Raw genomic sequence first — 27,170 nt, forward strand, 5'->3', positions numbered from 1 at the left:
CAGTCACGCGCCGAAAACATCGCTCGTCGGGCCGCTCCGTAGACATTCGCACGCGCGCAATCGCGTAAGCTCAATCTTTCGGTGGCGTGGCGTTATAAGAGTGCGAAATTTTGCGCGCGCATATCAGTAACGGACTGACTGGTGCACACGCGCAGGTTCAAAGTGTAGCGATGAGATTGGCTGTTATCTTTGCGTGCGTAATCCATTGACAACGATACACTGTCAGGTCGCGTTTGTCCGCCATTCTTCAGTCGCGCGCCGACACTCTCACCGTTAACATCGCCTGCTGGTCCACTTTTCTGACGTACACACGCACACGATCGCGCGATCACCACCTCCCATTGTAACGTGTCACAAAGAGGACCTCCAGGAGAGACGAATGACTCCTCCCGATGTCGCGGCTACGACGACCAGGGTCAACCTGGTGGTACGGCTACATTTTATTCAATTTTTCTTTAGACTTTTTTTAAGTAGCCACACCATCTTTATCTTTTTTTCATCTAACATATTATTCGTTTTATTCTAGCAGATGATAACAACAGCTGATGTGCATCCAACCTCTGAAATACTACATTAATCAAATAAATTAATTAATTAATCTTTAAATTCTAAAAAAATAAGTTGGTTGGGAACACTCTGAGCGAATTGGTGGATTACGCTAGCGCTCAATGCGTCACAAGCCGGAGAATAAATAAGCTGATGTGCTACCAAGTTTTTAAGTATTACATTACTTAAATAAAATAAATCATTAATATTTAAAGTCTAGAAAATTAAATTTGGTTTGCACCACCTTGAGTGAAAAAGGAATTTCCAAGATGGCGGATCAAAGATGATTGGCGGGAGTAGATAGGGAGAGTAAGAGGGGAAAACGACCACGCCCACTTTCTGTCGTAATTTTTAAGGATGATGGAAAAGTCCAGGTGGTGCAGTAAAAGTGCTAGGTGTAGTGGAAGGGGTTACGGGGGAAGAACACGCCAATTTTTGGACGTTATCTTGGAAAAAACCGCCATTTCGTGATGTCACTTTCATTCACCATCTTGGAAAATACCATCTTGGCTAATTTCCGGCTGCCATTTTGTCCTCGGTGTCATCTTGTGACGTCACTTCCGGGCACTGGACGCTTATTTCCGTACTACTCAAGTACCTCATCAAGTTCACAAAGTAAAATGGCGAACCCGAACAATATTTTATTCAAAGATCTTATTTTTGAATTTTAAAACTCTCTTGTCTTGGATTTACGATCGTATTTTTTTAAAGAAGTAGAAATGAATCGATAGATCTACTAAAAAAGGTAGTAAGAAAGATATTTCTAGAATGTAACCAGAGACAAATGCTATGTCAGCTGTTATCTCAACCGAATGAACAATTTCTTTGAGTAAATTTTACTTACACAAAAAGTGCAGTATTAAAAATTTATTAGTAAAAATAATTAATTTATAATTACATAGGGGTATAAAGTGAAATCGGCTTTTTATAAAACTTCACTCTGTGTTTAACTGTCGTAATCAGTTTTACATAAATTGAATTTCCCCGGGAGGAACCGAACTACTGAAACAAAAAATTTATTGATGCAATCATGAATCAGTCTTAATCTTAGAACTCTTAAGTAAATGTTTTTTCTAGGTCGGAAGTGAAATTTATGGTAAAATAATTACTGTATAATAAATATATACCTATGTGGTGCCATTCATTTTTTATGAATGTCTTGAAAAGTTTGGACAAAGTTGTGGTTATTTTTTTTTCACTGTAGTACATTCAGATTTTGGGATTTTCGAATAAATTTTTAACAAATAATTTTATAAAATAAATATAATTACAATTCAATCCCGTTTCTGCATTAGACAGTAAAAGATAATATTACAATATTAAATCCTCTATGAACCGAATGTTCCACCGACATTTATGTTATTTCCTTTCAGTGGATTGTGATTCTTCTTTACAGCTCATCGAACTCTTTTTTAATTCAAAAAAATGTTTGAGCTGCAGTAAAACAGAACATTCATTTATTCTTATTTCTTTGTGAAACGTTAATTTACTGCAAAATTTCATAATTATTAAATCTAAAAAACTAATTTTTTTACACTGGTCACAGATACGTTGAAAATAAATTGTTAATGTAAAATTTAGCTCTCTCTACCGCAAGGAAACACCTACATGGATATCTAATTTAAAATTACATGGGGTTTTATCTCCACGACGAATGGTTTCAGTAAAAATAAAGTCTATAAAACTATAAAAATAATAAAAATTATCGTTATTGGATCAAATTATTCATCCGATAACGCAATCAAAAAGCTTTTATTTTCAGTCTGTTGAACCGAAGAAAAGTATTATCGATTTGACCATATTCAAGTTAATAATAAAGGTATGACATAAATAGCAATAATAGTATATATTAGACGATATAGTTATAAATAATAGAAAGATAAAAAAACACAGGAATGCTTATCTAAATGAGATTTTTGTAAGCAAATTGAACTGACTTTTCAGTTTTCAAAAGACAAACATAAGTTTCTTGAAAAAATTAATAAAATTTTCAGCTCAAACAGAAATAGAAACGGAAGAGATGTGTATGAACGCTTAGTATTAAAAAATAATAACAATAAATTGGTACAGGAATAGAAACAGATAAGCCGGAGAAGAAAAAATTACATTAAATTAATTTAGTTTTTAGGCTTGCAGTCTGATCTTAATGAGTTTATGTATTATACAAGTTTTAATTTCACAATTTTTGAAAAATATACGTCAGTGTTGTTTTTTAAGTAGAGAAAAATTGTGGAATCCTTGGAGAAAAAATATTAAATTATCCGACGATGATTATAAACCTAAACCGCACTTATGCAAAGTGTATAAAAATAGTAATATTAAAAACATTACAATAATAAAATTAACGTTAACAAAAAAACGTTAGTCGTAATAAAAATCCATTTTAAATGATACCTTTAGTATGTATTCTTAATTACGAGTATTATTACATTTTGTTTATTCTGATTTATATTGGAACTTTTGATCTGGAATTTATATTTTTGCACGATTATGAATATTGTATATATCATTCTAATATATTATTATCATAATTGTGTTTCATATCATACTATTTACCTTTAGTAATGTAACATAAAAAAATAATTTACCTTTAATTTGTTCACAGGCGTCTGACTACCGGTACAAAATGAAGCCGTGCTGCAGCGCCGTTTTGTTTCTACCAATTTTATTAATTTTATTGCTAGCAGCTGCTGTTCAAACTGCGGCTAAAGGAGTTACGTAAGTTAATTCTAAGCTAAACGACTTATTGCCGGTCTAGTACCTCTAAGAAATAAATTGTTTGATTATAAAATTGCAAAATAATATCGTATCATTCATAGATCTGTAAAACATTAAAGAATTTTTACTACAGAGTAATGAAAAGGATTATAAATCCTATTATGTTAAAATGATAGTAAGTTTTCTAGATCTGTTTTATGTCTCACAGTCGTGCAACATATCCACCTACGCAGCTATAGCGGTTATCTAGATATTACACTGTTTTGATCGTACGAAAAATTTGCAAGAATATTTCGATAGATTGCTGATGCCCTACCGATGATAAGATTTCAAAATTTCACTAATCAGCTGCGAGTGGGAGGACAAAAACAATAAATATGTTTTAGGAATTCTCGTAAGAAGGAGTCATTAAAGTTAAATATGTGACGGGGCGGCCAGCGCATCTCGGTTTTGGCAATTTTCTGTTGAAGTTCTTCGTTTTGGTGGTGGAACGGACAGCCTTCTTGTCAGTAGATGTAAACTTTATAAAATTGAAGTATCAGCAATTTTACACTTTTTCACACTTAGCGATTTACAGCCCCGTACACATAAACATATTAAGTTGGTCCGTAGTTTAAAAATGATTCCCCCAAACCTTTTAATCTGAAACGTTTCCAACATTTTGATGCAGAAAGAGAAATGCACTTCTTTATCATCAACACTGAGAGAGCCTGCATTGGCTGACGTTGTAGGTTTAACCTTCCTAAATTAAATTGTAAACGGCCAAAATATCTAACTGTCAAAAAGAATAAATAAATAACACTAATGTTATTTGATAATACAGTATTTACATTAATGTATTTTATACAAACGATCTCTAATACAATACCCCGCCGTATCCATTGTTAATCTGACTTTCCACATGGCTTTAGAGTACAAATATCTTTCCCAGATTCAGTAAATCAGACGAGCAAAGGTAAGATTTTATTTTTCTGATTAAAAATTCAGAAAATTTGGCCAGGGTTTAATGTGTCCATAAATTAAATAAGTCACAAATGTATTTCGTTTAAAAATATTCTATAAACAATAATTTTACAACTTTTCTAACAAAAATTGAAAAATATAAAAATATTTTTAAACACCATAGTAATGTTAGAAAATCATAAGACAAAATATATTGATGTTATGAATTATCCAATTTCTATTCTCTATTATAGCGTGAATTTACTGACAATTCCCAAAAACCGACAAATATCACGTGAATTGATTAAAATTTTAATTAGTCAAAATGAAAATAAATTTTTTTAAATTTAGATAAACATTTAGGAATATTTTTTTTTTTTTGTAATATTTACTATTAATCAGCGTATACGATTATTTAACAGATGGCTGAAAATATTCCTTGAAAGAATGTTTGGGTGCCAAATGTCCAGGTATGAAACCGGACATCAGTTATGAACCCGGGGTATGACAAAATTCATCTTTAGCTCGATTCTCATAGCCCTTAAAACAACGAATATGCCGGTTTAGTTTGACCTTCCCCTACTAGACGGGCATCAACCACCACTTCCCCTAGCTCGAGAAAAAATATAAGTGACCGCGGAAACTAAACCTATGTTAACAGATGAGACTCAACAGCTCTCTGTTAAACTTCGTTTTAATCTTCACAATCCAAAATTTGAAACGCGTAAGAAGTTTACAACTTCATTGTAGCGTTCATTGAAGTTGTAAACTTCATTACGCGTTTATATTAGCGTCATTTTACAACGGTATTATTCACGGCTGTAGGAAAATTAAGAGAAAAAACGTTTTAAAACAAAAATAAAATAAAAAATTATCAATCACATAAAAAAATAACAAAGAAACTGTGAAACAAACCAGCAAAATAAAATAGAGTTGTTTACTTACATAAGTAAGCCTAAGTTTAATTTTATCAGATAAAATCTTTTTTAAACGTAAAATTACTTCTTCATTAAACATTTGCTAAAGGTTAAGCATTTGACATGATAAACGTTTAGTCAACAGCTTGTACCGTAGTTAATTCTGAATAATCCTAGCAAACGGTATTTTTCATCTCAATTAAAAAAAAAATCAGTTTTATTACTTTTTTATATAAAAAAGGAGAATCTTACGCTACTGTATTAAAAAAAAAAAAAAAAAATTAACTACGGTAGTGGTTCTTTGGAACCTTCCTTCTTTATAAATACAAGCTGAATTAACAATTTAGAACTGCTTGGAACTTGTTATCTATGAATCCCTGTATTTCCGGATTTCCTACTTTTCCTGTTTTTATAAATCGGTGCCAGCCGACCTTCTCACAAACTATTGGTATATTTTTTTTCAGTAATAATCTTGTAAAATGAGTTTCTTAATAATATTCTAGGGCTTACAAACACTACTCTCATCAGTTTACTAGATAAATTGTCAATCCTTCCCGATTTATTGCTAAATACTAACCTAAAAAAATTAACAGTCTCTTACGTATTTTCTTAAACTAAAATTCGTTTTTAAACATAACAGTTCATTTTCTAAATTCAGTTGGATTTAACCGTGATATTGCTATACCAAAGTCTTTGGTATAGCAATATCTTTAAAATGTTTAAACAGATCATTGCATAACAATTTCCATCTTACTTCCCTTATCAGATTGATAAATATTTTTAAGCAATGAAGCTTTAACGCAAAGACATGATTTTGAAATAGTACCGTTGCTTCGTACTAACTGTCCAAGTAATTAGCTTGTTCCTAATGCCAAAGTAAGGAAAAAAACTTCAACAAATTTATTAAATTAGAAAAATTGAAATCTTATTACTCATTAAATCGTGAAATTAATAAATTTTTATTATTCCATAAAACTGAAGACAGAATATAATATAAACCAATCTTTACACTGATGTGAGGTATACGCTACTGAAACATTGATAAAATCTCGATAACCTTGATCTTGATAATTAATAATAGCTAATACCATTATGAATGATGTTAAGAATAAAAGAGGATACCAAATATGATAAAGCACGGGTAATGAACTTAAAAGTATGGAAAAAGTTCTTTTCCATACTTTTCTCTCTCACGTTTCTTTTCTCTCACGTTTTAATAAAAACTCTTAATTGCAAATGATGAGGTCGGGGTTGTCTAACCGCTTGTGGTCTGTCTCGTATTACGACGTCTACTCACTGCACGTCTTTTAGAACGGTACCTATTTTGAAAGATTTTATGATTTTCTATCGAAAAAATTAAACTTACATTGTTTTAAATTTAATTTACATACTTCACAAATATTTTATTTTCCATCCGACAATTGTTTCTATATTTTGTTTAGCCTATAAAATTAAACATCTATAATGAACAAATATAACGGAAGTTTTAAAAGAGGATTTCATGAAAATCAGGAAATTATATATTATTTCCTACATTATTAAACGGTAAAGAGACCATTTAGCGAAATTATTATCATCAAAGAATTTTTCATTTAAGAAATTTTTATGAGTATATCTATGAAGAAATGGGCTCACGATCCAAAAATAATTGTTTCAAAACATTTCTTTTGAATTAAAAAAAAAAATAATAACAATAATTAATATAAAAATATAATAAACAGGATTAAAAGCCAACCCTTCCTCTATAAAATGAATTTTATTTTTTGTTGACCAATTTTCAAATGAGTTCCACTGATTTGCCTCCGGTACCGTTTGTATTGAAATTTGTCTATTTAATAACATCAGTATCCTTAAAAACTTTAATTAAGTAAACTTCTTCATCCGTTCTTTACGAAAACAGTTTAGTTGCATTTTACTTAAAAGAAAATAGTGAAAAAATGGTTTTTCTGTAAAAAGTCACACATGCGTGTAAAATTTAGGAAATATTGTGAGTATAAAACGTTGGAGATTGGAATACAAGCTACGTTTTCTAACAAATAGTTTTCTTGAATTTTTGCGGGAAAATGCTTTGTATACAAGAATGACATCAGATTATACATTCCTTAAACTATGACGATCGATTTTATAAAAACGTCGAGGATAAAAAATTAAAAGTGCCACAAGAGAAAATTTATCTACAAAATAAATCATTGAATCGGACAGTTTGATATAGGGTAAAAATTGAACGTAAAGATTACGTATAGAGCAGTTGAGAACAAAATTGCTTCTTCTTTCTTTTGAAGTCGGTTGACCAAAATGGAATCATAACATTTCTGTTCCTTCATCGCTTTTTAAATAATTGAAATCGATTTACCAACTAACGATAAATTAAATAATTGTAGAAATGAAATAAAATTTACTTTTTTTAATTTTATTACCTATATTTTATAACCTCATTTTAAGCTGAAAATAGTTTATTGTTATCAGTTGATAATTATGATTTAAAACTTATTTTCAAAAGAGTAATTGCATCAAACAGAAGATGCTTCAAAACAGATGCTATATCTTTTTTCATTTTCTAGTATTATTAACTATGCATCATCATTCATTCAGTGTGATATAGAAAGATACTGTACACCAATAAGTATGCTATATTTTTTGTAACTTACATATTTTATTGTATATTTTATAATAAAATTAAAAATTAAGAGACTAATCTGTAAACTTCACCCAGAACACAATAAATTTAAAAAAATAATAATAATAGAAAAGGACTATAAAATCACTAACATATTACAACTCGTCTGCGTTCCGAAATAAAAAAAAAAAATAAATAAAACTACAACAAAAAATGTAAGCTTTACGCCAGTACTTCCCAACTCTTTTTAGGTTGTTACCCACCTAAGGATTTCTGAAGTAATAATGACTCCCTGTGGCTTATAATTCTTATTATTCAAAAAGTAAACTCTTATTCGAGTGGAGGAAACTTAAAAGGCCATTAACTTAATCTTATCAAGCTCTAATGAACATGTAATCTATGAAATATAAAAAATAAAATTAAGAAATTAAAACATAATAATAATAATATAAAGTGATATGAAATAAAATAATTTAAAAAATAAAAATAAAAACATACTTAAAAAAACAATAGTACTAAAAAGTTATAAATAATTATATTTTTATTTATTAACTAAAGTAAAAATATTTACAACAAATAACTATTTTTGAAGTCTGTGCCAGGCAACACGAGTTAAACATAGTTACGAAAAGTTAGTTCCTCAACCCACAACTAGGCTGCTAAACGGGATTCCCGGATTTAAAATGGGATCTCCAGAGCATATACTATACTTGGTGATAATATATGTACCGAAACAACTACAAAGTATTCTTATTTCATATTTTTATATGTCGGATTTTATTGCTACATTTTATTATTGTAGATCTCATTTTGATTGTAGTAAAACACTTATAACCAATTTTGTTGAAGTAGGATTTATAACATATAGATCAGAGGTTATTTTTTTGTTTAACTTTTGTTGGCTAGCACCAACTTTAAAAGTAGTTACTTGTAAATATTTTAATTTAGTTAGCAAATAAAAATATAATTATTTATAACTTTTTAGTACTATTATTATTTGTAGTCGGTATTTATTTTTTAAATTATATTATTTATATATATATATATTACAACTGTAATATACTATATATGTTATATTTAATATATATATATATTATTACATAATTAAAATATGGGTAGGCTACTAAACGCGCACTCAAATGAGAGAGCGACGTTTAAAGGAAAGTTGCCAAAAAAGAAATGATCGTTTAAGGAAAAATAGAAAAAGAAATACTGTAAATATTTTCGTAGAGACTTCTCAACAATGAAAATATAGACTCTCACAATGGAGAAAGTACAACAGTCGATTCTTACGGAGTAAATGTCTAGAGTCGTGCTCATCGTGTCGGTTTTATAGACAAACGTTTCTCAAACGAAACGCAAGAGCAATGTCCTCACCGCCTCGGCTTGATTTACGAGGAAGGAGAGTTACTGGAAGCTGTACTGATAATATTTGATGACGAGACTATTGGTCTTAGAATGAGAGATGTTAATAGTTGCGTAACCATTTCACCAGTTTCACAATTTCACCAGTACAACATTCCAAGCGACAAAGGGATGCGGAGATGTTAAGCGCAGAATGCTACCTCTAATATTAAAATGGGCTGTAACCGTTCACAAACTGCAGGGTACAACTCTTGACAAAGTAATGAATGATACACCTCGGTAAGAAAAATTTTGCCAAGGGGCAGATTTATGTCGCTCTTGCGTTGCTATGTCGAGTTAAAACTATAGATGGCATTGCCTTATTTGGACCCAAATAAGTTATTAAATAGACCAAATGACGGAAAAGCTCTGACAAAAATGATGAGGTTGCGTAATCTACCAATTTATAGGTTTCATTATTGCTAGTGGACGACTTCTGGACAAGATATGCGAGTACCCGTAAAATGTGTTTATAATAACTATAGAATATTATTTATTGCAACATTATAATATTTAACTCGCTTCATACAGGATGGATGTCGGCTGAGACCTTGTTATATGACTATTTATTTAATATTGCAAAATTAGAATTAATTTTTTTTAATTTTTTTGGTGTTGGTGGGGGAAAAACGCCTGGGCGTTATCATTGCCCAGTAGCTATTAGTAAAAGGGTAAAATAACTCGGAAATAGTAAACTATACAAAGCGTAAACTTAATACCAATCATATAATAAAAATTTACTAAAACAAGCTAAGAAGGCAAAATAAAACTCAAAACTAATACCACAGCAAAGTTGATAAAATATAAAAATTAAAATAATAGATTAAAGAAAGTATATAAAACTTACCTAACCCCGATGGGTTGTGCAAAAATCCCCTCCCCGGACAGCAAAATTAAATACATAGAATCAAAAATCAAATTGAAAATAAAGGTTAAAATTATCAAAAAACTGTCCTTACAGAAAAACATATATCAGCATATTAAATCCGTTGCAGTAACCCGGTACTATGCAAAAAGAGAAACACCCGTTCCAAAATCCCGCTATCGTTGCACAAGACATCACGGATGTTTCCGGGTATATTAAACTGACGACGCAACACCGCATAACATATGCAGTCCACGAGAATGTGGTGCACAGTCATGCGGCAGTTGCATTGTGTGCACATGGGTGGGTCTCCTCCTGACATTAGGTATTCGTGTGTGATCCTCGTATGTCTCAACCGTAACCGGCAGAGGACCACTTCCTCACGACGAGAGTTTCTGCACGAGGAGCCCCATGGCAACACTGAATCCTTAATCCGTCGGAGTTTATTATCGACGGTAGCCGTTCAGTCACTTTGCCACCTTGCTCGCAGTGATTGTTTTATATGATTGATAAAATCAAAGGTACTAACTCGGGTGGTGAAAGGAGGCTGAATACACGCTTCCTTGGCAGCAGAATCTGCTCTTTCGTTACGTAGAATTCCAACGTGGCTAGGTATCCAGCAAAAACCTACCTCCCTGTTGCGTTTATTTAACTCAGCGATTTTATCATAAATGTCAATGACGACAGGATAGAATTTATTATCGCATAATATAAATAAATATAAAATATAATATTTATATTATAATTTTGCAATGAGGGATAATACACTTTTTCACCATTTTATATAAATATTAAATGTAGGTTTAATATTTATATGGTGTTTAGAGGAAAGTAGCCTAGAAAAAAAAGGAATAATTGTTTAAGGAAAAAAATAGCGAAAGAAATGCTTGAATATTTCGATGGAGAATAAAAAACGATAATATAGATTGTTATCAATATCCTAGTCGTGCAGGGAACAGTACAACACGATACTGGTATGAGCGGTCAGCGGCTAAGGGTATCGAGCAGTTCGGTTTTTTGATATTTTTCTTAAGATTATTATCGGATTTGGCTAAAATTTATATGGAATCATTCTGAAAGGATACTCTTTCGATTAAAAAAAAATGATCAAAATCGGCTTACTAACGTCGGAGATATTGCGTAACATACATACATAAAAAATATACAGTCGAATTGATAACCTCCTCCTTTTATGAAGTCGGTTAAAAACAGCAGATAAAGATTAAAAACATAATAGAAAACTGAAATACATAAATATAAAACAACTTTAACTGAAGCCTTTTCTATACTTTGATTAATTTAATTACTACACAAAAAAAGGTACTCAACAAATTCAAAGTACAATTAAAACTCACCTCAAGATCAACACGAGAGATCTTTGTGTTTCATGCCTGCAGCAGAGAGATATTGTAATACGCACAATTTAGTCAGCTTCAGTATAGATTGTTTAGTTCATTTATACGTATTGAAAATATTAATTAACTTTTGAAACGATCATGTTACTTAATTTCAAAGTCTGATAAATAATTGAATCATTTTGCTGTCCTCAACAAAGCCTTTCTACTTACGTAGACACCAAACCTTTTCCTCCCGCTCATAACATATAGTTTAAAAATTTCAGTCGTCGTTGTCTCTCTTACTTAAATCTAAACCTTGTTTTTTTCTTCTTTGTATGAAGTAAAGGAAGTATTGCGATGGCGAAAAATTTCGGTTTTCAGATTTCAACGGAAATATCCATTTTGATTAGTTTCGGCGTGAGTCTGTACGTACATATGTGCGTATGTATCTCGCATAACTCAAAAACGACTATTCGTAGGATGCTGAAATTATTTAGTTAGGACTGTTAACATCTAGTTGTGCATCTTCCTATTGATTGCAATCGACTGGACCAAAAGTGTCTCAAAAAGCCAAAAATCCAAAAATCTTGGATTTTGGACTTTTTTTAACTGTAGTAATAAGCCCTCAATGAGAGCTTTTCAATGATATATTATTAGTTGGTATTTATTTTCACTGGTTTCAGAATTATAGCCAAATGAAATTTTAATTAATAAAATATTTGGATCTTACAAGGGGAAGGCATATACATTAGAATCCGACTTCAAATACATATATTTTTTTAATTTAAATATATTGATTTATTAATAATTATTAACCTCTGATTATAAAAAAAAATTATAATAAATAATAATTCAGTAATAACAATAAAAAAATAAAAAAAATGAAAAAAAATCAGAAGTTATTAGTGAAATAAAATTTTATGTACTTTTCATTTTAATTCAAACATTTTTTACAGAAGTTAATCTTATTAATAAATCAATATATTTAAATTAGAAAAAATAAAGTTAAAAAAGTATATGTATATGAAGTCAGATTTGAACCGACGTGTCTATGGTTACTAGTCCTACACGTTTTCACTTACACCACATAACTACTTGAGCGAGGTGAAACAAAATTAATATATAAACTAATAAAAAATGCTGATACGGACACCACAGATATGTGATGCAATGTGGTGTCCACCACAATCCAATTGTGTAACTGTTCACTTTATCAAAGAATTGGAGGATCGCATCTCACTTTCAAATGAAATAAGTTTAAATGCAGTGCACCAAAAAGTGTGTATATGTAATTTAATAGTTGTACAAGGAAGTCATGTGGTGTACACATCAGATTATTTCCATATAGGCTACTTTTATAACTTCTCCCGAACACCGGATTAAAGACAAGCAGTGGTCCGCTCAATTCATTCCTGATTTCGAAGTCTATGCAGTATTTAATAGGACGTTCACTGAAAAAGATCTACCCTACAATTTCAATTAATCCGATCACAGCCAATCTAACTTCTTCTATTGCGAATATGCTTTATTTTAGCAGTCCCTTTCACTTACTGAGGGGACTCAGTAAGTCCCCTCAGTAATTTTACTCTTAAACCACAGTGTGGTTTAAGAGTAAAATTCCTTATTCCGGCTTTAAAAAACTTAATGCTTTTTTCCCTTTTTCAGTTAATTTTTCTGTTTTTATCTGTTCCGCATCCAAGGCATTCTGTTTAGTTTCCACATTACCGGTAGATTATATAAGGACGCGAGCGAGGTTATTCCTTTCTAAACTCCCTCCTTTCTCAACGAGCATTTGGGATAAGCTAAGAGCGAGTTAAACGTTCGTAATATGATACATATTTTTTTAATTTATTCTATGCGACGGAACCAGAATCAACCTTGATAAATGTAATATATAAGATTACCTGTACTACTTATTATTCGATGTAATAAATAACAGCAGCATTAATAAGAATTAGATTTCATTTGTTTCCAAATGAGAAATTGAAAAGTCTGCCGTTTATCATTTATCAGATACAAAAAATCGTGGAGAAATTCTTATTATTCAAGTTAAAGCCTAAGGTATTTCATACATTTGTACGTAGACTATCATAAGTTAAATGTTGCTACAGTTTTAAAAATTTTCACAATCTTTTATATAGTTTGCATTAAATAAAATATTTATGATTAATAAAATACATGTGATAAAAAACTGTCTTAATAATAAAATTAATAACAAAAGCATATTTTAGAATAAAAATCATTAATATACACATAATTACTGAAAGGTTTTCACAAAATCATGTAAGGAAAGGGAAAAATGAAACACACAGATATTTTTGATAATAATTCTTGTTAAATTTTTGAGCGTTTGACAAAATGCGGTCAAAGTAATTTTGACGTATATTTAAAAATCTACTGACTTTCTACCCGAAAATTTCCATCCGGTATGATTTATAGAATTACTACGTACCCGAGAATTTCCTTCCGGAATAATTTGCCGAATTAATATGTAGCTTCTTCATCAGTGTTTTTACAGGCAGCACTTTACAATAGCGTCCTTCTTGAATCGGTTAGAAAAGCTATATATTATCTTGTATTCGAATAAAACATTGACCTGTTCTTTTTTAAATACGTTTCAAGAATTTTAATGTACGTTGTAAATTACATACTGCTGAAGCAAGTTGAATTTTTTAATTTTTTTTATACAAAATTTTCAAACTTTGGCTGTTGTTGTTGTATTAAGTTTAGTTTTTCTGAGATGATGTTCCTTTTGGAAATTTGCATTCCACCACTATTCACTATTCAGTGTTGATTTTCAACCCATTTTTCCAATTACATGCTCTTGTTGTGTTTAATATGATTACTTTTCTTCTGAAACTGGTATTTTAATTTATGTTACTCCAACCAGTTCTTTTTTTCTTCTTATAAATTACTAACATTAACATTATTTGTTTCGAATCAGGATCGATAGTTTTGCCATCGGTTTCGTTTCAACTTTGCATGGATCATCCACGTATTTAATATTTGAGATTATCAAGCCGTGTTGATCTGTAATAAAACATACCGGCAGTCTAACTTCGAATTTCGACTCATTGTCATTAGATGATTTATTCTATTTCATTGTTACCGAAAGCTTTCGTTCAATGATTGGTTCACTTTGTATTTTTTTATCCTTGTATTTCTCTCTTGTATGTTTTTTTGGTATTTATTTTAATTTTTTCTTTTAAAAGATCGGTTGTATTTGTGAATTTTTCAGTTATTTAAAAACAATGAAACCGATCACTTAATCAGGTATACGGTCATAGGTCCCAAGTAATTCCAAAATATAATAGTTCCCATTAATAATATTTTCATGAATTTTTTTTATTTTCTGAAAACCTTAAATATTCTAAGATATTATAAACAACGCTTCAGGTTAGTTTAATTTTGTTAAAATCTTCTCCGACATTCATAGGAACATTTTTATCTTTTTCATGCAGTATCGTATCTAATGATCTAGTGAGGTTTTCATATTGTAATCCTAAAGACAACACAATTTATGTCATTTTTAACAATATGGTTCTTAAAAGCTTCAAAATCGTGTAACATAATTCATGTCTGCAGGTTTACCTTCCCTGACACTTTTTCCAACTTGTATTTATTAATAACGGAAGATATTAATTTGTGCTGCAGTGAATTTGTGAATTTATTTTTGTTTTTAAGATGGTTGAACTTTTCCTAGTTTTTAAGGTATAAAAAATATTGATTTACACAGTTCTAGACCACATGCTGCGTGTTGTGTGTGTGTGTGTGTGTGTGTGTGTGTGTGTGTGTGTGTGTGTGTGTGTGTGTGTGTGTGTGTGTGTGTGTGTGTGTGTGTGTGTGTGTGTGTGTGTGTGTGTGTAAACACACGCAGATAACGAGCACAATATAATCCATCCACACACTGACCCCCGTGTAAGTAGCATGTAAACTACGCACTTGCACAATGAACTCACTGTTGTAGATAAGTACTAACATTATTTCTCGATCAGTACAGTGCATTGCATATTTTTTATTTCTTTGAAAAGAAACTGTCGGTCTTTTTTATCTGCACAGAAAAATTCTCATGAATTTCGTCTAATTAGTAAGAACATAAATAAAACATTCATTAGTGCTTAATAACTAATTATCCAGTTTCAGACTGTTAAAAGTCAAGGCGATTCGGCTTTTAGTTGTTTGGTTTTCATGAACCATGTATTTTAGCGATCAAAAAATTTAATGTTTAGGCCATCCTAATTGAACGAGTGTCGGTTGATATTGAATAAAATAATCAAATACTCAATAACATTACTATTTATGTTCTTTAAATGATTATCAGGATAAAATTATTATAGACATTTTTTCTCAATCACAAAAAGAATGATAAAGCGAAGAGAAAATTCACGAATCTTTCTGAAATCGAACCGAAGAGCAATAGCTACATGAAAAGTCATTCGCAAAATCTTTTTTTGTCATAATCTCTTTGATAGTTTTTTCGCTTTATCTTTTGCAAAGTTGATCGCTTTATTTTTCTATTTTCATTTACTTTTTAAAAATCGATACAGATCGCTCGAAAAAAAATATATCTCAACTGTTGAGTAAGAATTAAAAAGATGTTTGATCGTCAGCTCAGTCTGCTGGTAAGTTCTTAATGTTTTGAAATTACCTGTAGGCTGCAAAATAACTAAAAATCAAAATAACTTACCAACTGACCTTTGAATTATTTAACATGTAACATAGTGCAGAATACGGTTTGGCATATTTTTTTAACGTTCATCGTAGTAGTTTCAAAATAGATTACAAAAACGTTTTGATTACAGAAGATTAAAAGTAATGAAAAGAATGAACAACTTGGTTGCGCGATTTGAGAATATCTTAATCGCTACATATAATATAGAAATCTAAACATAAACGGCAATCAGTAATCTATTAAAATATTTGTCCCGCAACAAACCAGTAAAGTATTCAACGTAAAAAAACCTGTTTATTAGTACTTATATAATTATTTAATTCAGGATAAATAATTTACTATTAAATGAAAATAATACTGTATGCTTTATACTTTCATCTAATATCAAATTACAGTACAAGATGAATTGTGGCAGTGTATTTCAACTTTTTTAAGCTGCGATGAAACTACCTACTTTAAAATACGCAACACAAAAAATTATAGCGGTCTAACAAAATATTTTTACTCTCCCTTTCATTTACATCATACTCAGTAAATTGATATTTAGTTGTGTTATCACAGATCAATGTTATTTATAATAAAGTATTGTGTTTTCTACTTCTTTTTTTTAACTTTCTTGAAAAAATATAAAAAGTTTATATTAAAGTTATTCATGCTTAGTTGAGCATAAATTACATATCCTTTATAAGCTATTGGGCTACACAAAATCGATAACCGCTATAGACAGCCTAAACAAATAATTTATACAGAGAAGCTTCATCAATTTTCTAAAACAACTTTTTAATCAAAAACTGGAAAAAAGATAAACATTGTTACAATAAGAATGAAATAATTTACAAAAGAAGAGAAGAGACTAAACCAAATGGAAATTATGCTTTTAATAATGTGTTGTTATACTTGTATTATGTTGTATATAAAGTAATTTTTAACAAGCTAAGCTGATCCAGCAATATTTTAACACTATCGTCTTCGTCTTCTCCATACTGTATTCGCCACTGCCAGGAAAATTAAGAACGAAGGACACAGCTGCATCCTTCATATATATATAAGGCCTATATATATAATTTGTGGCTCGAAAATGTGACTACTTGATAAATCTCATTTAGATTTAAATATGTTGTAGTGGTGTATCCGAAGTTGTACATGAGAGAATTTGATGACAATTGGTCGAATCATTCTTCAGTTTCGTTCAATTGTTCCAAAATATTTAAAAATCTTGTGGCTCGAAAATCTTCAAAATTACTGTATCACTTTTATTGAAATTTAGATATTCTGTAGCAGTGAAACTCAAGTTCTGTGTGTAAAAATTTGATAAGATTGCTTCAGTCGTACTTCAGTTACGTTCAATTTGAGGTCGACAACAGACAAAATAATATGATTTTGAGGTTATGTTAATTTTGTATCTGTAAATTTTTCATAGGCGCTTATGCACCGAGTCACAGTGGTAAGTGATGAGTTTAAACTTGATGCTTTTGTATAGGGTCTACTCCTTATTTTTAATTATTTCATCAAATTACGGTTATAATAATTTAATTTTGTAATTAATTAAATTTGTTATAATTTAAATAACAATTCAATTTTCTTATAAACAGAAAATATATTTTAATATTAAATAAGAAAAAGATATATACCTCTTTTAGTTTTCTCCTTTAATTTATGTTTTATATATTTCTTGCGCAAAAAATTATATAAAATAAAATAACAAAACTTTGGTCTCCTTGTGCAGATCTAAGCAAGAACTTGTTTAATCCTCCCCTGAGTGAAATATTCGAAAACTAATAGAAAATTGGGATCAAAAATGAAAAAAACTCAAATTGGGTAAGAACTACACACGAACGTAAATTTGTGATAAGTTAAAACGTAGTCAATGAAGGGTATTTTCTTAAAATTTTGGTCTGTATTTTGGACACACATTTCAGCAATGAAATACAATTGCCAAGATCGTTAGAAAAACAGTTGCGGAATAAAGTAAGACCCTTCTCGGTATTTTTCATTTATAATTAAATGTATTTATATTCAAACTTATCGAAGTTTAGTGCGATTAGTATATATATTTTCTTAGTTATTAGCTAGTAATAAATATTTTTTGTTTCTCTTCATTTCTCATACGTAATTATCAAATTAAAACCTCTAAGCTGGTCATTATTCTAACAAAACAGATACGAATAAGAATTGAAATGCAATAAGTGATAGAAAAATTATGCGTTTTGATAAAAATGTGATGTCTTCTAATTTGAAGATCAGTTAAATACGGAATATCAAGTTAAATCCCTTTATTATTACCTTTATTATTTAAATTAAATTTATATTTAATACCAAACTAAATTTATTAATAATTAATTATTGAATAATTCGCTGCTTATTATCTCAAATAAATTATCTCGTATACATTAATCTTATAAATATATTTAAATTCATAAGATAAGTAAAGTAATGTTTTTGTAAAACAGAACTTAATTCAAACTTCTGAATTAAAAACACTTGTTATATCGTATTTCTTAATCGTGTTAGCTACAAGTAAAGGAAGAGAGGAGTAGAAAACATGGAGTTATATTAGAAGAAATAGCCTCGTTATATTCACTTATGCAGTAAAACATTAAGGAATTTCGTTTATTCTACTTCAATTAAGGTTTATTTAGCACTTAAATATTTTTTCTGTACTTAAGGAATAATATGAATCAGAATACTAACACAATACTACAAACGGACAGAAATAAAGTCCCTAAATATTGTGCCAAATTGCTATTAAATTTCAAATATTATACACGTACAACGTTTCTTTTATATTTGGTCGTTAAGTTTGTGCTATAAAGTTGAAATACATAACTCGAAATTAATGAACGCAAATTACAAAACGATATTAGTCACTAGTATGTAAAAGTTCTATCGGTAACATTAACGGAACTTTATAGTCATTAAAACTATAATCATTAAAAAAAAAAGAAAAACAAAATATACATAATTTATAATATTTATATTATTGCTATGGTAGGAATATAATGTTTATTATCGGATCCAAGTTCGTTTTTTGACGTAAAAAGAAATTTTTAACTGGCTTCATCGAGAGGATGTCAACAATTAGATCAGCATGTTTTTCTCTTATGTACGTTCAGTCGTTATCTAAATGGACCCCTCATGTTCAGTTGACGGTTCTACGTCATTTCTGTACATCTTTTATTATTTTTATCAAGGCGAAAATCTTTCATCTTTGTCTTTCTTGCGAACGACTTGTTTTCGAATAAGCATAAATTTTTGTTGGCCTATCCATGTTTTAAGTTAAAACAAAAAGTAATAATGCAAGATAAAATAAACTTTTAAGAATAATGAATCCGATTAAAATAAAAAAAAATAAAAATAAAAAAAAACCACAGTAATAATAAATATAATACTATTTCAGTTCTTTTTTAAATTTGAGTTGTTTGAAATCAGCGCCAGATAATTACTTAATTCTCCTTTTTTGTTTTATTTGTGGTAGGTTTTTAAAAGAAGAAATTTAAAGAATTAAAAAAATTAAATAGAAAAATTAAATTAAACATTTTTAGTCCATTTTTTTAAAAGTTGATTTTGCACATAAATTGTATGTTCGACGGGAATTTTTTTTGTAATAGCTTTTTAAAAGTTATTACAATTCTTGAACTTCGGTATGAGTATTTTTCAGAGTTAGTTTTGGATAGAGAAAGATGAAATAAGTTCAGTCTGAAAAATTGCTCTACTGAATTAGACCTAAACGTTCTAAAAGTCTAGAATAATGAAGTCTGTGAACAGAATTTGATGCTATTAACCTTAAACGAAACCGAGCCATTTTATTGAACATTCCTAATTTACTAAATTGTTAAATTCACCCTAGAAACTCCACTAGGATCGTTTTAATTCCGTCAGCAAGATTAGAAGTGCTAATCTTAATCGGGCTTTCTAATATCGATCCAGGTAATGTGAGGTATAAAGCTTCATAATTAAGGTACGATAGGTCTGATTCTTTAGTTTTACATTTTGCAGAAAAAATAAATCGTCTTTATGACGAAAACGTTTATTCGTTAATTTTGTCCATTCATTCTGTTTTAATTTCTACTTGATCATTCGTAATTAATGCAAGGTTTAAACGATTCCACGATCCATAATTGAATCATTTCAAACTATCAATCTAGTTTCGCATTCGGAAATTTTAGCGAAATTTGTTTTTTAACTTTTTAAGATTATCTTACTGTAAACTAGTGTATAGACGCAACTAATCACCGTTACTAGCATGTTTGATTTATTATTGTTACGCTATCAAACTACTTGGGAAAAATTATTTTTCAAAAATTGAAATAATTTTTTATCCAAGTGCAATATTAACTACTTTTTTTTTATCTCCGGGACCACCGTTAGGTATTGCTTCAGAGGATGAGATGAATGATAATTTTTGTAGCGTGTAAAAATGCCATGCCTGACTGGGATTCGAACCCGGGACCTCCGGATGAAAGGCCAAGACGCTACTACTCCCGCCACGGAGGCCGGCTATGTTAGCTATTTTTTTTTCTCCTGTTTCGCCTCCAGGAATCACCGTCAGGCATTATTTCAGAAAATGAATGAGGATGACATGAGTGTAAGTCTTGTAAAGTCTCAGGTCAACAATTTCTGAGATGTGTATTTAATTGAAACCCAATCAACAAAGAACACCGGCATTCACGATCTAGTATTCAAATCCTTATAAAAGTAACTGCCCTTACTAGGATTTGAACGTTGGAACTCTCGACTTCGAAATCACCTGATTTGCAAAGACGCGTTTACCACTAGACAAACCCGGTGGACAATGTTAATTACTTAAAGTAACGCAGTTTTATTACGAAAAAAATCGTACTAATGCTAACGATAGTAATTTATTCTTACAGAAAAATATGCACGCATTCTATAATATGATTTTTTCTTAAATTTAGAAATAATAGCAATTTATTTTTAAAAACTTCTATAATTGAAGGATAATAACTTTTCTCTTTTACAAAAATTACTCTAGTAAACTGAGATAAAGTAAAAAATATGAGTCAATAATTAATATCTTTATACGTGTCAAGAGACAATCTAAGTATTTTCTTATTAAGAATTAATGGAAGCATTAGGCGGATTTATTTTTACTTAAATCGACATCAACGATAACTATTTTGTTTACGTTTTTCAAAATTTAAATTTACTACATTTAATTGTACAAATAACCTATTTACTTAATCGTTAATACTTTAAAGTAGTCTGCTTTCAAAACATAATTTTACATAAAAAATCTACTTATTTATATGTCGTACAGATCTGAGATATTTAAAGAAATAAAAACAAAGTAGTTATTTACATCTACTGTGTAAATTGATCGTGTAATTGTGTAATTATAATTACATGTTGGATATATAGTCTATAATATAAATGACTGTATTTCTGTTTTTCTATATCTACTCCAACAGATTGTTTTACTTATTTTCTTCTTTTTTTTATAAATTAGAATCGAGAAAGGCATTATTTTATTATTATTTTTTTTTAGAATTTTTTTTTCAACTTCGGTGTTTCAAAGACGGTGGAACGTAAATCCTATACCAGAAATTTTGACGTGATCCATTTAAGAGTATTCTTTTTATATAGCTTCTGTTTATTCGTTTTCAAACATAAACAAAATTGAATAGGTTAATAGAGGGAAGTATTTTACAAGAATTTCCATTAAAAAAAAGATGCCGCAAGAAACATGTTCGGAACGGCAAGTTTAAATGGTACTCGTGGATAAATTATTACATTCATGTTTAAATCACCTACAACAATAGACACAGAGAGACGTCTTTTTTTATTTATTCCGAGTCACGTATTTGGACATCTAGGAAAAAACTTGCACCTATTGTGTTAGTTAAACCTCGTTGACTATAGGCTTATATAATGAAAACTGGTGCTCGGTTTTAACAGCCACTTATTTTTTTCATCAATCTGGAGTTTACTAAATAGTAACTTGTATAAATCTTAACATCGTCAGTTGTAGTCTCATAACGGGCTATCTCAACAAATATTAAAATTCATAAACTTCATTTATGCAGAAGTGAAAAATTATTATTATTTTTTAAAATAAAAAAGTTGTTTTGTTCAAAAAAAGGACTAGTAACTGAACTGTAAATAAATTACTTTTAATAAAATATAACGTGTAGGCTATAGTCAGTCCAGTTAGTATTTAAAAAAATTAAATGGCTGTACTCATATCCTTACGAACAAAGGGATTTGCAGGGTAACTAAACATTCTTGTACAAACGAAGCAATTTGATTCAAACTAGAACTTATAATAATTTCAACTGGTCTCATCGGGTCTTTCTGCAAAATAATTCATTTTATATTGTTTAAAGAATAAGCTATATGGATATGTATAATCTGAAATATTGTTCAAATTTTCATAAAAACGTTTCATAACCTATGAAATTAGTAAAAACCGTACTCTTTTCATTAGTAGTAGTTCTGGATGCTCGGATTTTAATAACTGTGTTAGTTACCCTTACTAAAGAATATAAACTGACACCCTGTTTCATTTACAGTCATTTCATTTTTTTTTCTCTGTTACATGATCTATACAGTTTACATATTAATTTGCATTAAATATGGTTAAATAAAGATGTTTTGTTAAACGGTCCCTACAGAAGTAAACAATTTTAAAGCCGCAGCCCCTACTTATAGAATATCTTTATTTAATTTTAACGTAATGAAATATTTGGAACCCACAACATTACCCAAAATAGAGATAAGGATTTGCTATGGGTAAATCCTACCCACACCTACCCATAACATTTGAGAATATTATGCAGTCGGTATGCATTATATTAACATCAAAAGGATATCTATTTCAAATGGATAGATTTTTAGAGTTAACTTATGATATTTATATACATTATCTAATACTTAACCTCTTCAGATATCAAATAATTCTGATGACGGGTGGGAATTTTATTAAAAGAATTTTTACCTGAGTCTGTTTTCAGGTGGCTCTTCAGCATCTAGAGGAAAGGTCGCTTGTTGTATGCTCATATGTATTTGGGCTACTCAAAAAAAAAAGTTCATCCGTAATAAAGTTCATCAACCCTGTTTAAATATGGACCTTTGACCTTTTTCTATTTGCAGTGACTTTTCATGGAATTCGAGCAGACGTCCAGTGAATCTGTGTTAAGGTTTTGGAGGTCTGAATCAGTTATTTTGTTTTGGATGTACAAAAATTCAAGGCTGAGATGCTCATAATAAAGTAGAGACTTCGATGTCCTTATAATCAATAATTGCTGTACAAAATAAACACATTCTTCTTTTCATCTTCTTTATCTACATTAAACTGGTAGGAGAGTGCAGTTCTATTTATCTCCATTTAACTCTATAATTGTCTTTTCTATTCATTCTTACCCTAAGTTTATTTTACAAAATAAAAGAGCACCAGTTTAATACTCATACCCCCTTCTGAATGAAGATCATTATCATTTCATCAAACAAACTCCTTTTATCCTTTACAGACATTAAAGAATCACACATTAAGAATCTTTTATCTTAACCTCCTACCATTATATACCATTCATTATAATCTTTCATATTTCATTTCCGGTTATAAATGAATGGTCAGTCACATTCTTATCTAAATTGTTAATGGTGTAACCAAAATCAATTTATTCGCCAAATCTGTTCAGATTCTCTTATATCATGTTTTTTTAACTTCAGAAAGGTTTCTCTTTTAATTACATTAGCTATATCTATACTGTTATACAGGGTGAGGCATATAAAACAGAACCCATAATGAAACCGCTACCCAACACTATTTATGAAAGTCTCTCACAAAATTAGCGCAACTAGTGGATGTATATGTTACTACTGATTGTTGCTGTCATTTGCCAGGAGGTTACGTATCAGTGCAGGATACGTTTTGTTGTAGTGTAGCTATGTTTGTGTAAAATGCCTAATTCAATCCAGGAGAGAGTAGCTATTGTTGAGGTCTACATTCGTTTTGGCTCGTTTGAAGAATCACGCCAAGTATTCGTAGAAAAATTTCCGAATGCCTGAATCCCAGCGAATAGTAGCATAAACGATTTAGTTAAAAAATGGCATACAACAGGTTCAGTTTCAAATGCAAAACGAAATAGGCAACCTTCCATTAGGACTCCACCGGCCACTATCGATATTGAAAGGAGAATTACTGCCAGTCCAAAAAAATTACTACGCAAGTTATCCCAACAATCTGGTGTTAAATACACATCTTGTAAAATTCTTCTTGAATTAAAATTGAAACCATACCGCTTTACAATTGTGCAACAACTGAAGGAGACAGACAAACCGAAACGACTTGGTTATTGCAACTGGCTTCTTGAAAACATTGTTAGTGGACAGATAGATCCGATGTCGTATTTCATATCAGACGAGGCATGGTTTCATTTATTCGGCCATGTTAATTCGCAGAACATGAACTGCAGGTGAACATTCAACGAGAAATCAACACAATTAATAACTACGTTTTGCGTCAGACGACTCCAACATGATCAGTCGGGCACAAAAGTGTATCGATGCCCAGGGTGGTAAATACAAACATTTTTTGTAACAATAAGGTTAATAAATGCAACATATAAATTACGTTTTATATTTTGTCTTATTTGATCTATCCGTATCATTCATGCAATTTCGTTCCAACATAAGCAACAGATTCTGCAGCGGTTACGTTATGGATTCGGTTTTATGTTGCTCACTCTGTATAAAGTGGAAGAGGGTTTTTATTTTTTCGGGATAAACAAAATAACTACCGCCGATCTTTCGCAACTAAATCTTATGGGTTCTTCCCATATGAAGAAACATGGGAAGAACCCATGTTTCTTCGCATAACTGAGAAGGTTTTTTGATACATTTCATCTCGAAAAATCTATAAAATATAATATAAAAATTTATTTTTGAATTTTTTTTTGAAACCCTGTAATTTTTTTAATCTCTCATTAACAAATGAAGAAATCAATCTGATTTTTTGTGAGTGTAATCTTCATGTCAATAAACCTATTTCTAGATTTTTGAAATTCGATCTTGAAATGTGATGAAGAGATTTTTGAACAATTATTGTACATTTTCCCAATCCCGACTGCAAGAAACGAAATATTCAGTAAATTTGGGCATGCAAATTCTTTTCAGATAAATATTTAAAAACCATTTTCGGATTTTTTTAATTCCGATTTTTCTTAAGGGGTGTGAAGGTGCTGTGGCTCAACCACCACAGCCACTGCCATTGTTACTATATGTGTGACTGGCTGCACCTACCACCGGTTACTTGACTAATAAACATAAAATAAAAAGATTGACTGCTACAAGAAACGCAAGTAACTGTATAGCGTGGGCAAAACTACGACAGGGAGCTAGTACTATTATATGGTGTTTTGTGATGTTTATCAATGAATTTGTGAACTAAGAGTGTTTTTATTATTGTAACTACAAACCCACTGTGTTCTTGAACTAGTGATTTATAGATGGTTTTAGGTATTATTTCTAAATAATAATAATAATCATCTTTTCCGCAGGGCTCCCACACATACTTACCCCTGCCATCTCCTCACACAAGTGACTCAGCAACTAGGAAAGAGATAAGCGCAATAGAGTAGTAGTTCTATTGAGATTATAAATCCTAGGTCATGCACAAACACATAAAAAAATAGCCTGAAATATTGTGATGATTAAATAATAATACATTTTTTTTTTTTTTTTTTTTTTTTTGAGGTGGGAGGTGGAAATGCATTTACGTACGGAGTGTCGGGCTCCCGCTGATGGTATTATCCAATCACTATCAGCAGACTACCGACTAAAACCACCCCCCTTTCTACCAGGACTCGACCCGGAACCGTTTAATACATTACTTCCGGTCGACCCCGACGGGGAGTCTTATTCTTTAAGACTTTGGGGGTTGGCGTCCCCACGGGCCTAGCCTCTGCAGTTTTCTTCCCACTATACAATGAGCTGCAGAACACTTTACATTATACACATATACTACACCAAGAACACTACATAAATTACAACATACACACTTACACAATTACACAACAAAAACCTACACTGATATTTCTTACATTTACACTCGGTGGTGTTGCGACTTCTTACGAAACGCAACCGTAATCCAAGGTGGGAACAAATCGTGCCGATGGTTGAATGGCTCTACGTAGTGAGTCTCGAACGATGTCCTCTGGGCACCAGGGCGAACCCAGTGTATTTAGCTCTAGCTCCAGTACGCGTGCACTCTGCTGGAGTGGTCCAGTTTTCGCCGGTACTCGTGGGACCAAAATTTCAGTTCCAATAATAAACACAATGATGGTTGGTGGTCCATCTGAAAACACCACCAAATCCAGTCTTGTGAAGAGACCTCGGTCAGCTTTGTCTGACGAGGATAAAAGTCCTACTGAAGAGAACCACAACTTATTAGAATCGAATTCTAAAAATATTAGATTTGTTGTTCTCAGAAATAGTCAGGAAGGTGGCTCCCTTCAAAAGGTTTCACCTTTCTTAATAAACAAAACCATAACATGTTTAAGTGGCTCCCCGAAGAATATCAGGAAATTACGTGACGGATCGATTCTGATCGAAACATTCAACGATGAACTGAGTCGATCTATCTTACGTCTCCGTAATATGGGTGGTATAAATATAAGTGCAGAAAGCCACAAAACGTTAAATACGAGCCGAGGTGTAATTTTTTGTCGAGACCTCTTAGATATAGATATCTCTGAAATAGTTGATGAGCTTTGCCACCAAGATGTTGTTGACGTGAAACGTATAATGAAACGGCAGAACGGAACAGAAGAACTGACACCGTCTCTTATACTAACATTCAATCTCCCTGTTCCACCAGAAAAGATTAAAGTGGGTTACCTCTCGGTTCGGGTACGACCATTCATACCCAACCCACGGCGATGTTTCAGATGCCAAGGTTTTGGCCACACTACAACATCTTGCACGAAAACTGAGATCTGTGCTCGATGTGGTAAAGAAGGTCACAACGACACTAACTGCGAAGAAAGTGAAAAGTGTGCAAACTGCAGTGGTCCACATACAGCCCGCTCCCGAGATTGCCCAACTTTTAAAGAAGAAAAGGCAAGAAAAGGCAATCAGTACGGAGCAAAAACTATCTTTCCCGGCTGCACGTAGAGAATATAAAAAGATAAAC

The 27,170-nt window shown here is 30.9% G+C and overlaps 1 protein-coding gene across 3 annotated transcripts in view; it reads left to right on the forward strand.

Moving 5' to 3' along the window:
- Positions 1–27,170, forward strand: part of LOC142334205 (uncharacterized) — a 141,390-nt gene that overhangs the window by 98,775 nt on the left and 15,445 nt on the right. For all 3 annotated transcript variants that reach the window (XM_075382035.1, XM_075382033.1, XM_075382034.1), the window contains one exon: positions 3,152–3,264. In XM_075382035.1, coding sequence (XP_075238150.1) covers positions 3,173–3,264 — 92 coding nt within the window. In that variant the 5' untranslated portion in view covers positions 3,152–3,172. The remainder of the gene's footprint in view (positions 1–3,151; positions 3,265–27,170) is intronic.

The sequence above is a fragment of the Lycorma delicatula genome, chromosome 1 (genome assembly GCF_047948215.1).
Source record: "Lycorma delicatula isolate Av1 chromosome 1, ASM4794821v1, whole genome shotgun sequence".
NCBI classification, from domain to species: domain Eukaryota; kingdom Metazoa; phylum Arthropoda; class Insecta; order Hemiptera; family Fulgoridae; genus Lycorma; species Lycorma delicatula.